Source organism: Haemaphysalis longicornis, unplaced genomic scaffold (genome assembly GCF_048455015.1).
Source record: "Haemaphysalis longicornis isolate Haplotype H1 unplaced genomic scaffold, Haemaphysalis longicornis Haplotype H1 scaffold_19, whole genome shotgun sequence".
Classification (NCBI taxonomy): Eukaryota; Metazoa; Arthropoda; class Arachnida; order Ixodida; family Ixodidae; genus Haemaphysalis; species Haemaphysalis longicornis.
In genome coordinates this window covers 8,483,891-8,504,653 of record NW_027526288.1, presented here as the reverse complement: position 1 = coordinate 8,504,653, position 20,763 = coordinate 8,483,891, and the positions used below count along the sequence as shown (strand labels likewise).

The following is a 20,763-nucleotide window of genomic DNA, read 5'->3' as shown; positions in this document are numbered from 1 at the left end:
TGGGAACGTCCGCACAGCGTACCTCGCCATTGGTAAGAACGACGATATTGAACAGGATGATTTTCCCCTATGACGGGAATAAAGAAGGATTGAAAACAAAGGGCAGGAGAGTGAACATTCGAAATTAAGTTTTGAGATTCATCAAACCTGCCGGTTTGCTCGCTGTGACAGCCATGGTGTTGACTTCCGCGTTATATTTTGTAGTAACAACGTTGTGCATTCGATATACCTCTGACCATGTTTTTTTTAGTAAGAGAAAAATGAAAAGCCTGTTGAATTTCTGTACGTATGGAAGTTTTTCAGTCTGCGTAAGCCAATTCGTGTTCCTCGGCAATATTTACTGTGAGTTCAAATATTTTGTGGATGTGCTGGCCTTGTCTGGATTTGAGAACATTCAGTGGAGGTCTTTGGATCAGCTTGTGCTTTGCTCTTTAATGAAAGGTGTAGTTGGCACTTCAACACAGCGACTTTTGTGTTTTATAAATTCTGCCTATTTATTGTATAGTAAAACTGCATGTCGTTTCCTCTCATTCTTTGTTACAATGGCAGCCAAGTGTCTTGCCAACATCCCATACTACTTCGCCGAGAAGCTTGACAGTGCACTGAAGGTGAGGCAACCCTGTTTTTGTTTACAAAAATTGTTCAGATATTTTATGTATTGTTATCCGAGATATGCGTAGTTCGGATTTAGAGTACTTTGCAACCGTCGTACATAGTGTGCACATGAAACTTTCAGTTATGCGTATTTTTAGCTGTACAAATAAATCCGGCGTATAATACCTACTCTATGCGAAGCTTTATCTTTTTTTTCATTTCATGCATAAATAACTGCCCTGGGCCAGATGCATCCTGTCACAAAATGCTTGTCGGCATTGGGCAGCGCATCTACTGCAAGTGCGGAATGCGTTTTACTGTCGCGTTCCAATCTACTTCAGCATTTGCCCCAGGATTCCGAGCTAACAATACGAGAAAAGGGCCTGAAACTCAGCTTATGCTTTCTGTAATAACCGTTTGATTTTTCTAAGAGTGGTCGGTCGTAAACGCGTACCGACTCATAGGGTAATAACCAGGCTATAACATAAGTAAATCCACTACAAGGTGGCCAATTTCCCTGCAAACGCATTTATTCGTCTAGTGTGCTGCCCTGCAGGACTGGGAGCTACAAATTTTAAATTCAATCACAGTACTCAAATTCGTGAGCTATAAACAACTGCACGAATATTTTCTTACCTGGTGAGTCGTCAACGTTCGGATATTGCCTTTGGGCCTTTTTTATAAAAGAAGGGGTGTTACCATGCATTACCTTCTTTTTATTTTACAGAACGGAACGAGGCAACTGCAATTTAATTTTTAATTTACGAGGAATCCAAGATCATCAGAACCTCGATCAAAGGACAGTAGTTATCAGTATAAGAGTAACGAACTACGGGCCTTCACCACCCCTCTTTTTTCGCCTCTAGGGTGGTCGAAGGCGTTGCCAACTGTGGAATGCACGCAATTACAGGGGCTACTTTTGACTTGACAAATCACTATAGTTTCTGGAGGTACTGTACTGAAAAGTGTGCTTCCAGCGTAAAGGATTCAATTTCTTAAAATTTGCATCCTATTTTTAAAATTGGTAACGTTAATAAATGCTTTATTTGTTGTTTTGTTTTTTATATACTGATTTACTTGCTGAGCTACACCATAATTCGTTTATTTGTTTGTCGTTTGATTTAATTTAATGCTTCCAAGTCAGGAGACTTTAAAGAAATGAATGCTGCTTAAAACACAAAGAAACGAAATACATAAAAAACAGTACTATATTACTCTCCGAGAATCCAATGTTAGCCCCACAAAAGAATAACACTTAGGAAACAATTGCCAACCTCAAGATTCTATGATGTTGGCTACGGCTATTCAGAATTTTTCAGTAACATATACAGAGTCAGAAGTAAGGGGATTCTTCGACGGGGGGGGGGGTGCATCTAGATCTGTGAAGGAGATTGCTTCTATTTCAGATATCATTCGATGTTACGGCTGCTACCAATGCGATAAAAACCTAATGTAGCTATGGGGCAGTTTGTCCTACGCTACGCCTTTGTTGTTTAACGCAACCTGATACCTATCACTGACTTAAGGTGAAAAAGAGAACGATTTTTTTGTACCAGAACGCTCATCGTCTTGCAAGATAAATGGTGATTTCTTGATCTATACTCATACCGTTACTTAATTTGTTCGCGTCCTAAACGTTGATATTGCTAATCAAGCAGCAGAAGCCGTGAAACGTTGCCAATCGCCATTGAAGAATAAAAAAAAAATTGGCTACCATCGCAGTTGAGACGTGAAGCCTGAAGAAACAGTGGGGCTCGTCGGCTTCACCAGCTTAAACGTATCTTTGCTTCGATCTGCCCCTTTCTTAAGAGAAGGACGGTTAAAAAGCGAAGCTTTCTTCTTACAAAGTAAGGTAAATGAAAGTAGACAATCCACCCTCCTGAATTCCAGTCTCCGAACTTCCAAAGTCTCAAGCCAAAGCCCACTTCAACGCAGCCAAAGTCCAAAGTCAACGTGCGCGCTACGAACCAGACGAAATTGCAGTGTGCTCCCAGTGGCATGACAATGCAGTGTGAGAGACACTGGATTTATATTGCAAAAAATCCAGGCTCCATTACGACCACGGAAGCAGTTTTGTTCTTTCCAATAGGTTGCACATTTTGCTGTTTCCCGCCACTACTAACCCCGCACCTTTCCGACTTTTGTGGTGCCCCAGCGTTTAGGTGGTCGGTTTCAAGGCGTGAAGGGTCCGGATTCGATTCACGGGACTTCTCCAACCACAATTGTTTTGTTGAGGCGCGCAGTCCGAGCACCTGCTCGTGGGATCTGTGACTACTCACCGCAATCCATCACACAACTTGGCCTAGGATATTCCTCCTGTACACTGCGCCCAACTGAACTGCCTGATAAAGATCCGCGTGGACAGAAAAATGCTTGAACAGATTCTCTGTTCATAAGCGTGCATATCACGGGAATGGGTGTTTTTGAATTTGGCTGATTGGCAGGCACCACCCACAGGTGGCATTGTCAGCCCAATTAAAAATGAAATATTCAGACTCTGATTTTTGTAGGAAGGAATGTAATGCAGCATATCAAGTTCGCGATCAGGTTAACGTTTTCAGACCTCTACGTTGTTTATAACCATACCGAGAACTAGGTTGCCTTGTGCCGGATTTAAAAGTTTACAACCGCTGAGTTGCGAAAAGAAGCCAAGAGTTGCTTTTGCCGGCACGCTTCGGAAAAAAATCAGCGCCAGAAACCGTGAGAAGTTTGCGAATGACGATATCCATAATAATATAGCTCCAAAGAACAGAACGTCTGCCAGGACATCACCGCCAAATGATAGCCTCGCGCTGTTGTGATTGCACAGATTCTTTCGTTCCAGTAATCGCGTGCTGAGCGCTGTCATTCGCCAATTTATTCGTCGCGGTGGTTTGTACGTATCTGTCGACAGTGATGGTGAGATAGATTCGCTGACATTTTTTAGAGCGTTAGCTATTCAAAACCACAGGGTAACAAGTTTCCGAAGTACCATCTTTAGCAATTTCAAACACCCAGGTAGAAAGAACCCTTAAAAAATTCCCGCGCCTTCCCGCGAGGGGAACACGAGTAAATGCAGAGCATTGGGACCTCAGTACTGATTGAAGGCAGTGTTGCTTCCATCGCTTCTTCCGTGATGCTGGACTAGCAGACACGAGTAAACGTGGGCACGAGCGTCAACCAAGGAAGGAAGGAGCAACGCAGTGACTGAAACAACTGAAACACGAGCGACCGCTAGCCGCTATATTTGCAGCGCGCGCAGTAGAGGGAGGCAGTACGGGGGGGAGAGCACGCATGCGCAAGCAGCGCGCGCCCTTCCACGACCCACCGCGCTGCTATCACGCACCGGTTAGGCCGAGACCGCCACGGAGCGAACAGGCTGACTACGACGCATGCGCGCGCCAGCTGCTGTTGAGAGAGAGGAGGGAAGCAGAGGCGCACCTGCTGCGGACGCGAAACTGTTGACACCGTCCGGCGCAGGAACAGGCCAGGCTAAGAAATGATCTGCATTTAAAAGGTCTCTGGTATATCCCAGTTCACAATCTTCCCGTGAGGTTGTATACTGGGGCCCGCCGCATAGCGCCAACCACGCGCCGCAAAGACAGTTACCTCTTTTTTGACTCTGTATTTTTGAAACTGAAATACCAATCCCTCAATCAACTCAATCGCCGCATAGCGCCAACCAAGCGCCTCAAAGACAGTTACCTCTTTTTTGACTCGGTGTTTTTGAAACTGAAATACCAATCCCTCAATCAACTCAATCAAAGTGTTCGCACTCTTTACTGCACAATGAAGGACAATTGTACCGGCGAAAATTTTTCTTTTGTGCCGCACCACACATCCAAACACAACAACTTTACATGGAAGCTTGCTCTTTTGCGAGTTGTTGAACCATGCAAAAATGCTAATGGTGCAAATGACGACAGAAAATTACGGGGCAGGTCTTCCGCTGCGCTTGTTTATTCCCAGAAATTCTAATGTATGAAGGAATGTTCATCATTCCACTTGAAACCATGATTCCGAATTTTAAAAAGAAAGGAGATAATATTTCGAGGACTACGTTTGTTACATTTTCAGGCAGAGGGCGTTGAATCCTGCGACAAGGCATTGGTGCGGATAATCGTCTCTCGGTGCGAAGTGGACCTGGCACAGATCAAGGATGTGTACGCCAAGACTTTCAATATGACACTACAGGACGCCATACGGGTACGAAGACAACAAATTTATTACGTCGCACAGCTGCATAATAAGGCAGCCACGGGTTAATTTTAACCATATTGCATTCGTTAACCTTCACAAAAAATTCGACCCTTGGGAGTTTTCAATTTCGCATCCATCAGAAAAATGACTGGCGCGTCCGGGATTGGACCATCTATCTTGGGCTAAGCCACCGCGGCGTGTCTAGTATTTTACAACTGGTATCGCGGAGCGCAGACATAAAATTCTTGAACAAACCAATCAAAATTGGTTTTATAACTGCCTACGTAATGCAATGGCGCAACGAAATTTCTAAATCATAATGTCCTTCTGTGGGCGACAGTGGATACGTAAACATTTACATAGAGCATTTCACATTTGTTTTAGAGGGACAAGTCCGGCGACTACAGGGATTCCCTACTTATCCTTGTCCAGGGAAAATTATCAAGGCCACGTTCCCGATCCGACGACTCCATGGTAAGGCGCGTTTTCAAAGCAATTATCTCTCATGAGCGACCTAAATGCCGAACGTATGTTGTTCGCCCTGTTTGAAACTACATAAAACCAGTTATCCCCAGTGTATAAAATCTCTCGGTACCTAATTGCTTTGCGGTAAATGAAATGTTCCCTGGCTCATACGGGTCCACATTATTCAGCCAAAGAAAATCGTAGCAGTCATTTACGCACTACATATTCAAGAAACTAAGAAGAACCGTCGTGTTCTAAATTACCAGTTCGCGCTTATGTGGGTTTATGACAGCCAATAAAACAAATTCCGAAACTTCACAACAGTTACTCGATGACTTGGCACACAGCAAAGATGGCTGCCCGCCTAGCCTACTCTTGGTTTGGCTAAGTTATGCATGGTTACACTTGGAGACACGGCCACGTTTCCGGCACGGTTATGCTTCAACATTCGCTCAAGTTTTATGCAGGATGTACGTGTCCCCCTGGTATTGCGGAGAAACTCCATGAGTAGCGGTGGGAGCAGCGGGGGAGAGTTTTTTTTCGAAAGTTTTGAAATCGTTTGGTAGCCACCGTTCAACATGTGTGCTATGAAGTGTGGGACACTAATTGATTACTTGATTAACGTTATCGCTGCTCCTCCTTTTTGCTTTTCTCATTTCGTCAACAATTGCTTGGCGCCCTCAAAAATCACCTCTCGTGTCAACAAGCATTCCAGCGAGCCACCCCGCGACGCGTTTCCACAGCCCAGTTGGATCGTGCCTCCGGCTGGTGGCGGCACGTGTCGTATACTCGAGCGCGGCGGGGCCCAGTTACTGTGGTGTTGGCGCACATGATGGCGTCATCGTTTCGTAGGGTTTTCTGGCGCACGGTCATCGGATCAATCACTAGCCTTAACATCATCGGTGTTAAAAACGCGTTAACAACGGCATCAGAAGAAGGGGACCTAAAACTCGCCATCTCGACAGATGCAGCGCGAGCAGTACGGAAGCCGGAAAATTGTACCGAATTGAACAAGTTTGTCTTATGTTAAAATAGGAAGAGGAAAAGGGTGTGTGAAGGGGAAGTTTCGCGACAGGGGCGATGGAAAAATATCTCGATCATATTTAATTTGTTTCCAAGCAAGCATATCTGCGGAAATTCTTGCTTTGCTCAGGCATTTATTAAAAGAGTTTTAGAACAATTTCAGCAAACGAAATGGTGTGATCGATCGCGCAGTCAACGACAGTGATCATAAAGACGATAAAAAGCTAGACCGCCATTATGGCAGAGAAACATTCTGTGTTAAATGCCGTCATTGTTGAAATAGTCTATTGCCCGTACACCTGCTAAAAACCAGCATCAGAAGGAGCTGTTATCATAGGTAAAATGACATTACTTCATTAAAAACAATGCAAATGGAGCATAAAGCATAGCCCATCAAATATACCACAGGATTACACTGCGGTGTGCATCTGTGCACAAATCAGCATAAAAAACTAGAAACCAAAACACACTGAAAACTTGTACAAAGCACGTTGAAAGGATTTGTAAAAAATGATGTAGAATGTTGCTATTTCAATAATGTACCGGGCAGTATTCCATGATGAGAAATATACTCCCTTTTTCCGCATAAGTTGTTAAGTCCACTTCATCATAAGCGGCATTAAGGGCGCTTGAAGGACGCACATGGCATGAATGGATATTCCTGTTGACGTGCGCGAGCTCAGTGCAACTGTAGCAGTGGTTTGTGCAAGCGTAACTATAGGAACAGCACGATAGTTGGTAGAAGAGGCGTCTTCAAAGATGGGTCATGGACAAATAAACGCCTGCACAAATTTGTTACCTTGTTCACGCTTACATAATGGTGTGCAAATTACAAATATGTCGCTATGGTTCCGCCAAACTTCAGGTCGTGTCCTCAAGATTCTAAATGCAAGCGACCGAATGGACGGCTGCGTTTTAACGAGAAGCGAACTGTTCGCAGAATACGCTTGAAGTAGACACAAAGATTCCAGCGACCAAGGTATCCGTGAAGCTTTTTGTGACTGCAGCCAACCGAGGGCACAATGGTCGGTCCGCGCTGTAAAATGGCTCTAGGTTTACAGCAATACTGTGAGTTCGGCTAGTTGGTGCAATATTAAAAACACTTGAAGCGCACAAAAAAAGGGGACATACAGGAGCGACACACACAAGCGCTTACTCGCAACTACCGGTATATTGAAAAAAACGCAAAATTTACACATGAGCACAAGTCGTAGATTAGACCTGCATGGTGCTAATTAGCGCGTGTCCTACCCGCGAATAGAGATAGATGATCTGGTTAAACCCTTATGTTGCTTGTTAAAGGAGGCCTCGACCACCCTCTAACAAATGAAACCCCTAAAGAAATAAAACGCGACGAACAAACCCCATAAATGAAAAGGAACTCTTAATTGCGAGGGAATATTACATGGATCCACTCAACAGCGCTCTACTAAATTCCATAAGAAACTCCATAAAGTCCGCACAGTAGGCGTTCATAATTAAACCCACTGAAAGTCACCAGTAACGATGTGAGAAGTCCCGGCTTGACCGACCGGCGTTGTTATCGCACCCGTAGACGTTCCCAATTGGACGCATACTCTCGTGGCAGCCAGGAACAACAGGCAGGTCTCACCGGAAACATTATGTATACACCTAGAGCCGTCGAAGCGTGTGTTGATGGTGCGCTGCCGCTGCACAAAGGCACCCACCCCTGGCTTCGGTGGTGGCCAAAGGCATGTTAGCGGTGTCTTAAGAAGGCAGGAACTGACGCGTCGCTATAGCACGCTCTTGCCAAAGTGATGACCTCGATATCCAGTCGGCCTTACCCCTGCTCAGTTGTTCAGAAACTCCCCGTAACCTCGTGCCACCCCTGCTCGCTTTCGTCTGCTGTCTCCTGCAGCACCAGCGTTTCTTCCAAAGTTCATTATCCCCCTCTCATAGCGGCATTTCCTTACTGGCGTATCTTTCATTTGCATCACTGCTTCGTTTTTATTTCGCTACATCCTCTTAATACTTTGTGGGACCTTCTTCAAATACCTCTGCCAATGGTCACGCCATTGGCCCGAATATAATTTTTGAGCGCCTTCTTTGAGCGCCGCCCTGTATTTCGTGTAGGCTCCTCTTTTTCGATGTCGCCTTTTTGGATTTTTTAAGACTCATGACAGTCGTGCTTATATACAGCGTGCAACCTATTGCACATCACTCTTCAGCCTGTAACGAGACACCGTAAACAAGAACCTTGGTTGTAGTTACGTTTTATGCATTCACTCAACGTTCGAAACAAACAGTAAAAAATTATCGGACGCTCGTTAAATGAGCTAATTGTGTTTTGTTTCTCTCGCAATAATTTTTGCAGCCTGCCACATTGAGGCCCTACGCGGCTTTCAACGCTCAGGCAGATGCAAACACTCTATGGACTGCTATGAAAGGAAAAGGTAAGTTTATCCGTAAGCTGTTGTCCAGTCAATATTAACTTGATTTTTTTCGTGGTTATGAATAATAACGCACCAACGCTACAGACACGAGGCGGGCATTAGTGGAAGGCTTTGGGTTGTATTTGACCACATGGGGATCTCTAACGTGCGTTGAAGTTTCGAACACACGGGTGTTTTCGCTGTTTGCTTCCATCAAAAATGTATACGCCGTGACCGGGAAAAAAACCCGTGTCCCTCGGCTCACCACCACAATTTCTTAGCCACTGGGCCGTTATCGCGTTTCGGGCACCATGCAGGCTGATGCTTTCCGCGGTCGCACGCGTAACGTTTCCGCCTGCCGAAGAAGCTTCATTCTTCTCAGCGTTATTCATATCTTGTAAACGTCACGATACATCGAGAAACTCAATTAAGCTCGTGTGACAGATGATGACGATCGACATTCTTCCCTACATACACAGACCATTCCGGAGTAACACTCGCGCAGACGCCACCCAAACCGCTCATACTACCGGCGGCTTCCTCCAGAGTCGGAAAAGTTGATTCGCTGCACTATTTCATGAAACCCGCCAATATCGGCACCACAGCCTTCTTCCCCACCTGTGTTATGAGATGCTCCCTGATATTGGTGCGAGAGTGTAAACAGGAAACAGAAGAGCACGTAACCTTGCAACGACCCAAATGGTGACCTATCAAGGCCGGTTCCAACGTGACTCACAAAGCCCCCAATCTTAGGCGGTCATAAAGCTGAATTGGATGTTCTCGCAAGGTGACGTGTTTTCTTGGCTGCTCTGCTCTTTTTCGACGGTTAGGGGTGCCTTGGTTGCGGGGAATCTATAATTAAAGCTACAGTTGTGGCCCAGTCACAAAACCAAAAAGGCGCACAAAAATTGTGTGACTGTCGGCGTAGAGGTTGCCTGGGAGGGCATGCGCAGAAGGAACGTTTTTATGCATCAGTGCTACCGGTTTAGCTTGCGTGGTTGTTTGGTCTCCAGCCTGCCAGTGCGCGCCTGGAGAAACAAAGCATCGTTCCAATCTTCCATAGGCTTCCACTATACAGGCACCATTCTTCTCTTCTGTTCTCTTCGAATTTTCATAACGTGGTATAGCGTGCCAAAAAGATAAGAGAACTAGCCGGCGCCAAATTAGGTTTCTACTCTATTGTCAGATCACCCTCAAAGAAGGTTTTTATCGGCTCTCACACTCACCTAAACGATTGAAGAAATACATAAAGAACATATTCACGACAGATTGCAGTACCGGCATTTAAAAAAAAAAAAGAGCCGGCCTTCAAGCCACGCTCCTTCATGTCACACATACAAAACTTCCGCATGGGGGAAGTTAAAGAAAATACGCGCACGATTAGACTTTCAATAAATCCGACGTATTCGGTTCTCTGCAGCGAAGAGCGCTGCGAAAATAATCTCTCAACGGCAGCCTGCTGTCGTATGTTTGTATGCACAAGTGGCAATTGGTTGCAAGGCGAAACATTTTATCTTAAGCAGTACCACCACACGAGGTGAGGCATCCCAATATTGTTTTTTTTCAGCTGACGTAGGTGCCCTATAAAAACACGGCTTCAAAATTTGACAATCAACCCTCATGGTTGGCGCAGCTTGTGCTCTCATTGCAAAACACATCGTACGACAAAAAAGTTAGTGCGCTCCGAAATTACAGCGTATAAGCTCCGAGAACGGAGCGAATTTATCGCAATCACGAGTCCTTTGTCTCCCCCATTCCTTCCATAGCCTGGCTCTGTGCTCTGGGAGTGCACAGAATGTAGGCAGATGGTGCTTTCAAATTCGTTTCGTGCGATTTCAGACTTCCATTTATATGTATATTCTTATATTTGTTTCTAGCTGTACCCAATCACAGTACATAACTATCTGTACTGTGTGGATCTCTTTCATACGTAGGCGCTGACAAGACGGCCATCATGGAAGTTCTCTGCGCCCGTTCCGGAGACCAGCGACAAGAAATTGTACGGGAGTACAAGCAGATGTTTAATCGCGTAAGTTCGCTTTGGACCACTTGCTTTTGTCACACAGTCTACATTCCTGCATCACTTACCCATATCGCTCTGAAAATCTTCTCTGGCGTTAGGCATCATCGACATCGTTAACACTTGACATATAAGATATCCCAAGGTGAAAGCTTGATAACTACAAGAAAACAAGTTTGATATTCATCTTCTTTATAGCGAATGCATCTTTATTAAATTAAAAGTACGTAGTGGTTGCGCCCCTGGCCTTCTATACACCCTGAAGTTTTGGCGGGCAATGACGATTTGGAGAAACATTGGTATTGCTTCCGTTCTTCCCTCCCTAATAGTCTTACGAACACACTCTAAGATTTGGGGCACTAATTTTATTCACTTCTGATTGCTCCGCAAAAAATAGAGAATATGGGAACATGGGCAATGCCTGCTTAAAGGGGATCTCAAGCCTCCCAATGAGATATGAAAAAAAATGTTTTGAATGCATTTACTTGACCGTATAGCTTTTATGCAAGTGTACCTTTTTTTCTATCCATTTCAACGCTTGAGAGATTTCGTTGGGGACAATCTGCCAGTTCTTACAAGCACTCATATTTTTATCGCTGCGACACGCGTGTCATGGCAAAAGGCGAGGTGGTATTTTGGAAGTACAATGAACATGAATACAAATCAGTTAATTAATAATTATTTAAATAATTATTAATTATTTATTTAAATAATTAATTTAATAATTAACTAATTATAATAAATTCAGGAAGAACTGAAGGAATACAGTAACGAAGGAAAGAACGAAGGAAGGGAGGAACGAACGAATGAACGAAGGAAGGAAGGAAGGAAGGAAGGAAGGAAGGAAGGAAAGAAAGGAAGAAGGAATTATTTATTTCAATTGCTGCAATTCGTAACTTAACTGCAGTGTAAGTGGCTCGAGCACGGTGGTATGAACGTGCGGAAAAATATAGTTCATGGCAGCAGGGCCTACGTTTCGGCTGCCTCGTTAATCTATTAAAAAAAGTTTACAACCCAAAATACCGAAAGATGAAAAGTGGTGTCAAGGAGAAGCGCTTTTAAACTTTTGTTCTAGGGAGTACCCAATAGCCGAAAACGTCACGTCAACCATTGATTTGGGCCGCAGACACAACGCTACACAGCTTGATATGAAGTGACACTTAAGGAGAGCAGTTGCAACTATTCCACAATGGTGGCTCGACATCCCTACCTACGCCCGTCCACCAATGGCGAGGATGATGGTCGTTACGGCCATCTTAATGGCTAGGCCCACTAGCACAACTGCAGTCCTCTTTTTCAAGCACGAAAACTGCGTCAACGGGAAAGTTTAGTGGTGCCATGCCCGTAGCCTCACCGAAAAGGCGATACAAATCAATGCTACGCGATCTTAGCATGTGGTGGTCCTGCTCAGCGAAGATCCGTCTTCCCTCTTGGGGGCTCGTACGGTGCTTGGCAGACACCGTCGCCAGATATTCTCGGAACAAATGCCATGCACAAACCACCTTCCCTACCGAAACTATTGTCCGGGCCAGGATTGCATCACTTAAGCAGGCATAGCCAACACAATTTAGGCTAGACTATGAAAAACGTACGTAATGGCCATATTATGTCCATGAACGACGTAAAATATCCCGTAATAAGTAACAACGCCCGTAAAAAGTGTCGTAATGCGGCAGGTTAAAAGTAGCTTTCCAATTTTCCACCCACGGTACCACCCGCGAACTTTGACCTTCAAGCGATACACGGCGAAACACAGCAAAGAACTGGCGCTGTCAGGATTCTCACATGTTGCAAAACCAAAACATTGAAATTTTGCTGAAACCCAGTAACAGTCTGGAGTCGTAGACTCTCTAGACCGGGTCCTTAAGCTCTCTGATGTAGACATTGCCGCGAACCCTGCCGGCAGTTTTGTTCATTTACGTGTTTTGTGCCTTGGTCTTCCCTCGCCCGGATGACTTATCTGATTTCAAAGCAGAGCGCGCGTCTTCTCATTTTTGTGCATGCCGCACCGACTATGTTTTTTTATAGCGAGTGTGTTTTGCCCTGTTTTCACTAAACTAAAATGTGCCCCTTGATCGTCCGTGTTTACAATCTCAACACTTCCAAGAAGAATTACTCGAAACGATAAATGGTCGCTAGGAAATTGCTTCAGCTTTCCATTCGCCGAGGCACGACTGCGCCTGCCGCTTTGTTGACTGCTTCTTGATCGCTTGTTGTTACTTGTAGGTTGCGGGGCACAAGTACGCTTCAAGATACCTTCTTTTCTGAAAGAAGCATTAATTGTGCCTCGCTAAGTGACATATCCGCTGTCATTGTTTTTCTCCGCAACTATCATGCACATAAAATAATAGGCTCACCCGTTTTCAAAGGCACAGCCCTCTTTAGAACCATCTACTAGAAACTAACTGCTAGAAATTTACTAGAGGTAGTAAACGCAAAACCCGATTCGTATATTAGCACTCACTAATTCTTCACTTAAAACAAGTTGAAATGAACAAACAGGCTTAAATTGTATGCAGTGCGAATGGTAGCTGCTCGCGACATACAAAGAAAACAACGGGGCTTAAAGGTTTCGAAAAACGTTCGCGTAATTCTTCATAATTGCGACCCAAATTTCGTTTTGACGAAGTAATACATGATCTTTGAGCAAACTAAAATCACTAACGTAATCTATTCCGTAAATATTTGTACCACGTCACGACATTCACTCCAATCACAAAATGAGGATGGCCCCCGGGAGTTGGGCAATCGGTATTGTGGTTGAACAGCAAAAGAACGTATAAAGCCTTGTCTTCCACCGCTTTTTGTGCAATGATAAGTGACGCATCGGAAACTAAAGCAGACGTGCAATTATGCACATGTGTTCTAATGAAACCTAAAAAATATCACTACACGCAATGGGTGGGTTGGGAGGAACCAGGACATTGAACTGAGAGGTTATTTAAAAAGCCTTGAGGTTAGGCTGGCCATTTACGAAAAATTAATAGAGTCCATAATTGGGTCTATACTTTGCTGACAGCACTCACCATAATTATCTGCACGGATATTAGAAAAAATACCGTTTCCATTTTTACATTATTTAGAACAAATTTCACTGCTGCGAATAAATATTGAACATTGTATTGTGACTACACACTTTGTTTCGTTAGCGGCTTCTTGCTGTATTGTCAATGAAGCCCGGCGCAATAGGTAAATTTCAAAGGGAGTAAAGGCAAGCCTACTTATTTGGACTCATCTCTATGTGTTATGTTGGAGCTTTACGCAGTATTTGTAGGTTTTATGTTTGGTTGGGGTTTTTCTTGCTGCATTATGTAGGAAGACCGGCGTATTTTCGCAGTTATAGGTTCGTGTGACCGGGAACTTATTATTACAAAAACACGAGTGCGTACAAGAAACGGATTTTTTTTTATTTTATGATTCGCTGCAAAGGAAGGTAGTTGTCAGAATAACCGAGCTGAAAGGAAAAACAAATTCGCACATACGCGAGAAAGCCAGTGCACTTTCAAAACACCAATTTTGATGTGCACGCATAACGCACCCACCGCATCAAAAAATGAAGGAAGTTTGCACTAACCCAAAAGACTTGAAGGTGGCGAAGCTATGCGCAAGCTGCAAAGCATAACGACGCTTTGAGTCGACAATTGACGCCGATTGGCTACTTCTTCGCCGCCGCAACGACCGTTACAACATCATTGTTGCTATAGGTGTGAGCTTTTTTCATATTTTTGGAAGTGATAATCATTGAACACCACCTAGGAGGGGCGCACGCTATGACATGTCTTTCTCGTTTCGAGCAAGTGTTGCCACGATTACGGCGGACGCCGGTATTTTTAGCCAATCTTGGTCAATCTTTCTAAGTGGGTATGCTTGGCATGACATACGTGCGTGTGTCGAGGTACGCACGCATGAACGCTGGGCATTTGCTTGGTTAATTTCACTTCCGGGTGGTCGCCGCAATCTTGGACAATCTTTCTAAGTGGGTATGCTTGGTTTGACGAACGTGCGCTGGGGACGATGGGCCGTCCTCTCAAAGCACGTCCACACGAGCGCTAGCCACTTTCTTTGTTTCTTTAACGCCCGGACGCAAAACGCGAGGCCTGCGCTCACTTGGCCCGCTCGGCAGTTTGTTGGTGTTAGTTGCGGACAGGAAAAAATAAAATTTGATAAACAGCTTCCCTGTTCAAAGGAGACTTGAGTTTCCGTATCTTACAATTTTTGTGTTGTTTATTCCACCACCTAAAGAAAAAAGCGATGTAATGTTCAATCCAAAGATCAGATAACCCGGGTAAAGCTCACATATAATCCTATCAAAGCAGCTGGGACGTAACGGGTGTTGAACGCTTCAATATTACATTAGCTATGGCGCTAATATTAACTACAATTTTTGAAACAGTGCTCCACAGACGTGCTTGAAGCTTTATTATTTCCGAGATTTTCCTCCGGCAGTATCAATACTGAAGCGGCACAAAAGCTACTGAGCTGTGCCTGTTTCTGGACTATCAGAATGGTCTAAAAGTAAGCGTAGGGAACTGTTGTACTTGCCTTTGACATTTTTCCTACTCTACTCACGCTCTTCGATTTCTGCCGCGTAAATTACTTTCCCGAGTAGAAATTTTCCTGCGACTTTCACTAAATAATCTTTTTTCGCAAACAGCAGCACTTGAACCTACACTTCTATCCCTGGGTGTTCTGGCCTTTAATAATTTTTAAAAGCTACTGACTTGACACAAATGAAGGTAAATATTGGTAGTTTCTCCAGATCAGCAAATAAAAATTGGCTGGCGACGATTTCTCTAAATCCGGCGCGTTCCGCAAGTATGCCTTTCTTAAAGGAGTCGTGAATACAAATTGCAAGTTTGGTTTTTTCGAACTGTGGCCTCGTTAGAATCATACTGACACCACATTAGCTTAAACTTCGCTCACATAAGCTGTATAATTACAAAAAAGAGAATGGTCATGCGAAAAACCAGCTGATTTCCTGCAGCAGAACCTATGATGGCATACCAGCCAGCTCGGAGATTGGCGGAGGCCGGAAAAAGCAAACGCAAATTAGGCAGAATTTACAAGTTAGCCGAACGAGCTATTTGCGCTTTAATTTAGGGTACATTCTTTTTATATTAGTAAGATTGGCGGGACAAACAGTGGAAGTTACGAAAGCACACGTAAACATAAAAGTACTGATGCGTACTGCTGTTGGTACTGCGTGCACTATGCTTCTTTTAGATGCACAGCACTGCGGGCCTGTGGGGTTGTCTCAGACGACACTAGCTGATTTACGCAAGCTACGGCGTCTTACGTGACTATATTTGTCGAGCAAGCACCATGTTTTACGAAACGATTATGTTCTCCGTGAACAAAAATAAGCCAGGTTTTTTAAATATGGTCCCAAACAAACCAAAGACAGAAAACGGCTTGCTGTGGTGTGGTGGCGCCTTCTAGGTTCACTAACAGTAAGGAAGTCTCCCCCCCCTCAATTTAAATTAGCTGAAAGACGTGTTCTTATGATGTCATTAAAAACGTCGTTCAAACACACAATTTGGCGCGAGAGTCAAAATTTGGGCTTGAATTGATTATGAGTAAAGCATCTTTTGCTTCCCGACAAGCACTGGGGGGCAATATAGACCACGAAATGTTTCGAATAAAACAAACTTGTATTTTGTTCTCATGGCCCTTTAAGGAAGCAGAGCTTCGTGCTAAGCTAAAATCATTTCCAGAGTAGGGTTCGCCTTACCATTAAGCTCTTCTGAATGGGGTGACAGGTAAGCGCAAGGTTACATTTTTCGACATGCATTGCCTGCTATAAAAGCTGCAAGATCTACTCAAGGATTGGGAATGCAGCAGGAGGCTATCTTAGGCAGATAGCTCACCCGTTATAATGCGGTGTCTTCGCTTTATGTGCGGCCTTGAATCTCGTTAGTTTGACTGAAGGTAAGGGGCTGATCGGAGAGCAGCTCCAGTGGCAAAATATGTGCATTTCATTATAAACCTATATCTGACGACTAGACCAGAATAATCGGTTAGCGGCCAGTTACAAAAAGTTCTGCATGTTTCCACTACTCGGTGCCAGTGGGTCTGAGTTGGCGTGGTGTTGGTGAATATTGCGATGGCGCTGACGAGACACGTAACTGTGTTTGGGTGGAGGGAATAAGTAATAACTCTTTCAGGACTTGGAGCCTCATATCAAGTCGGAACTTCGGGGCCGCTTTGAAGAACTGGTGGTCACCCTGCTGTGCCCCATGGAAGAGTTCCTAGCCCGGGAGCTACGCGCAGCTATTAAGGGCGCTGGAGCCGACGAGGAAGTGCTCGTCGAGATATTGTGCACTCGCAGCAACAAGGACATCCGCGGCATCAAGGAGAGCTACGCCAAAGGCTAGTGCTCTGGGAACACTCGTAGCTGATATCGTTGGAACACTCGTAGCTGATATCGTTCATTGGATCCATAGTGCCTCAGCAACGCTAGCGGCTGCCGGTCATGGTTAAATGCAGAAATCTGGGCTAGTTGGTTTATGAAGCTTCGAAATGATAAAAAGCGCGAGAAAAACGATGACCCAAAAGTTACTCACAGAGGACAGGCGAAAGTGCCTGTCCTGCGGCAGTATTATTTCTTGTGTCAAGTTTATTCTCACTTGATATTATGTACAGGTGGGACATGAACCAGATATTTCTACTGGTAAATAACCATTTTGTGAAGTTTCGGTGTTTATGCATATGCGGGTGATATCACGCCCGAAGTACTAGTGCATATTGCCTTTGGATAGCTTAAGCCAGGTGTGATACATTTATTTTTGGTGGCCTAATTTTAGGACAACACAGCTGTAAGGCATGTGGTGAGCTTTGTTGCAAAAGTTCAGCGTTTCCGCAAAATTTTTTGTATTCATTTTTATTTATCTGCAGGACCTACTTCCAGTGATTAGCTAGTGACTATGACGGCTGACGTCAGAAGCTAATTGCCAATTCAGCAGTTTGTACTGGTATAAGCGTTCCAGACCTAAAGGAACACTGAAGTGATGTGTAAATATTGTGCAGTTACGTGTGCAAATTGAAGCCTGCGTAACCTTGGCCATGTTTGGTCCCCTCTGGGTGAATTTACGCTATAAACTTAGTAAAACAATCGAATCGAGAGTGCTTCACTTCTCTCTGCATCCCCGCATGGGTCACCTTGAGTAATCCAGGTGACGGTGAGTGGTGACGCCACGTACCCCAAGCGCCCGTACCTAAGCTATTACATACCGTGGTGAGAAGTTTAAAGTTGAAGGGTTAGAAGCCCTGAATGCTGTCCTTCGGACTCTTGGCCAAGCTGCGGCGGACGGGCTCACTGTCACTTTATCAGGCAGGGGGCCCCGTGGTCTTGCTGGGCATGAGGGTAACCTCAGTGGACACAATACCTCCTGACCTCATTCATATTATGCTTTATGGTATGTGCCTAATCTCCCTTTCCAAGTGATCGGGCCCCGAAAAGGGTGCGCACCGAAGAAATCTTCAAACCCCTATCGAACCTTGTCTTTACAAACCCGGAAAAATTTCCCGTTTTTTAGTCGTGTACACCGTCGACAAAGCAACCTCACTTTCGTTGAAATCTGTTTTCCTATTCGCCAAGCTTATTGAAAGTGTGGTGGCAACAATCTATGACGCAAAGAAACTTGCACCTCTGGACGTGCTTATTGAATTTACATGTAAGGAACAGTCTACTAACCTTCTCAAGCAAACAAACAAATCTGGCCTACAAATCTTTATAACACCTCACCAAAGCCTCAACACCTGCCAATGTGTCATCTCAGAAAGTTATCTGATAACTGAAACTGAAGCAGATATTCCTGAAGGGTTGAAGGATTTTCTTGAACACAACACCTACCCACCCATTGATTTAGCAATTGGTTCGGCCGTTCTTTTCCCTTACTTCGAGTGGAACGTGGACTCCAACCCCTATTTAAGCGATCACTTCCCTGTCACTCTGAAAAGCCTAGATAAACGCTAGCACAGTTTTAGGTACCATAAAAAGTTTAAAGAAACTCGCACAGACTCGGTGGCTTTCATCCTAAAGTTGCAACTATCCCACACATCCATACAACCCTTACAGTTTGGAGAAGCTTGTAGCATCTTTACCGCACACATTTTCGATGTTGCTAGGAGTTCTATTCCTCAGACCTGTGGCAATCTACGAAACCCCAGGTGGTTTCGGTGCAATGAAGAGTGTCGAGATGACGTAAAGTACAAAAAAAGCCTGGGGTATGCTTTCCAACTATGAAAGTGCATAGAACCCCATTGCTTTTAATTGGGCATGCTAAGGAAGTTGGCAAGCGTATTCGCCGAGAGGCAAAAACGAACAGCTGGAGGGCTTTTGTATCGTCGAATAATTCTTACACAGACACAAGAAAAGTCTCGAACGGAATACGAAAAGTAAAAGGTCCCAAAACACAAACCACTTACCCCTTGTAAACACCACTGGTGGCACAATAGAAAATAAAGCAAATACACTGCATATACACTTTGAAATTGTATCAAGATCTTCACACTACACAGACAGATTAATTAGGCAGAAAAGATCTGAGGAGCGCAAATCAACTAGGGATATAACGCAATCGTCACAAGACTTACACCAGTCCATTTTCCCTCCTTGAGCTTAAAGTTGCCTTGGCGACGTGTAGGTTATTACCACAGGGTGCAAACCAGAACACATACACAATGATTAAACACCTGTATGCAGATACCCTCCAAACCCTCCTGCTTTTATTATATAAGATATGGTGGGCCGGATGTTTCCCAAGGGCTTGGAAGGAGTCAATTATGGTTACGTTACTAAAACGAGGGAAAGGTGCCTCCTGTCCGGCAAGGTACCGGCGAATAGCCCTAACCAGCTGTCTAAGCAAGCTGTTCGAAACAAATGGTCAATAAAAGACTTGTGTACTTTTGAGAATACCATGGTATTCTGGATAACTGCAGGCAGGTTTCTGGGCAAGATATATGGCCGCCCAGCTTGTGGCTTTCGAATCGCACGTCAAAGATGCTTTATCTGGACGCAGAACTGTATGCCTATTTTCTTTGGCTTGAAAAACGCTACGATACTCCATGGATACAAGGCATCATGCATGAACTATTACGTTACGGTGTATAGGGAAGCACGCTCAACACTGAACGACCTTTTCGCCTAAGGGTTGTAGCATTGCTTTCTAGAAGACAGATTCAAGAAAGCGGGGTCCCGCAAGGTGCCGTAATGAGCAGCACACATTTCACCGCCAAAATGCACTGACTTCAAAAGGCACTGCCGCCAAAAGGCACTGCCGCCTACTATTTTGTACTCGGTTTAGGTTCACGATATAAAAATGAACTACAAATATTTTATTCTCTCAGTCTGTGAGCGGTAGTTACAATTGGGTGCTAAAACATGCAAAGTGGGCTGATGAAAATGGTTTCCAGGTGAATCTTGAAAAGAGCACTTGCGTTTTGTTCTCCACGCCATGTGGCGTTAGGCCAGATCCGTATATTATTCTGAACTTTGTGACCATTCGGTTAGAAAGAACACATTTTTTTAGGTTCTGTGCTAGATGATGTTAACGTTTATTTTATCCATTATACAACTAAAAATAACTGTGTCAGGGCAATGAATATACTGAAAATATTGACTCAGCAGTCATATGGAGCAGATAAAACCTGCCTTCTGCGTCTCTTCAACAGCTTGGCGAGGTCGCGCCTGGACAATGGCAGTGTATTACATGGATCCACCACTCAAACAGCCTTAAAAATGTTTGAATGGGTTCTGCACTCGAAGCTTCGCCTTGCGTCCGGAGCCTTTCGGACTAGCCGCATCCAAAGCTTATTCGTTGAATGTGACCAGGGGTGTTTAGAACACGAGCGTCCTCATACAACAATCGTTTATGCTCTTAAGGGTGCGTAATTAATAATAAACACTTCGGTAGAGTAATAAACAGTAATAAACCCCTGAGAGTAATAAACACTTCGGTAGCCTCCAATCGCGCTTTGTTCTTTCCACGCAGCATTCGGAACGGACGTGGAAAGCGACCTTGGGAGTGAGGCCTCCGCAGAGTTTAGAAAACTCATCCTCTCAATGTGCACCGTAAGTTTCCACTCCTG

The 20,763-nt window shown here is 44.4% G+C and overlaps 1 protein-coding gene across 1 annotated transcript; it reads left to right on the top strand.

Moving 5' to 3' along the window:
• The first annotated feature begins 542 nt into the window (after positions 1-542).
• LOC144166832 (annexin A6-like) lies at positions 543-17,048 on the top strand. The gene is made up of 5 exons (XM_077696319.1): positions 543-608; positions 4,651-4,779; positions 8,597-8,675; positions 10,589-10,683; positions 16,839-17,048. Exons 1-5 carry the CDS (start codon positions 543-545, stop codon positions 17,046-17,048), a joined length of 579 nt encoding a protein of 192 aa, XP_077552445.1.
• Positions 17,049-20,763: the final 3,715 nt, after the last annotated feature.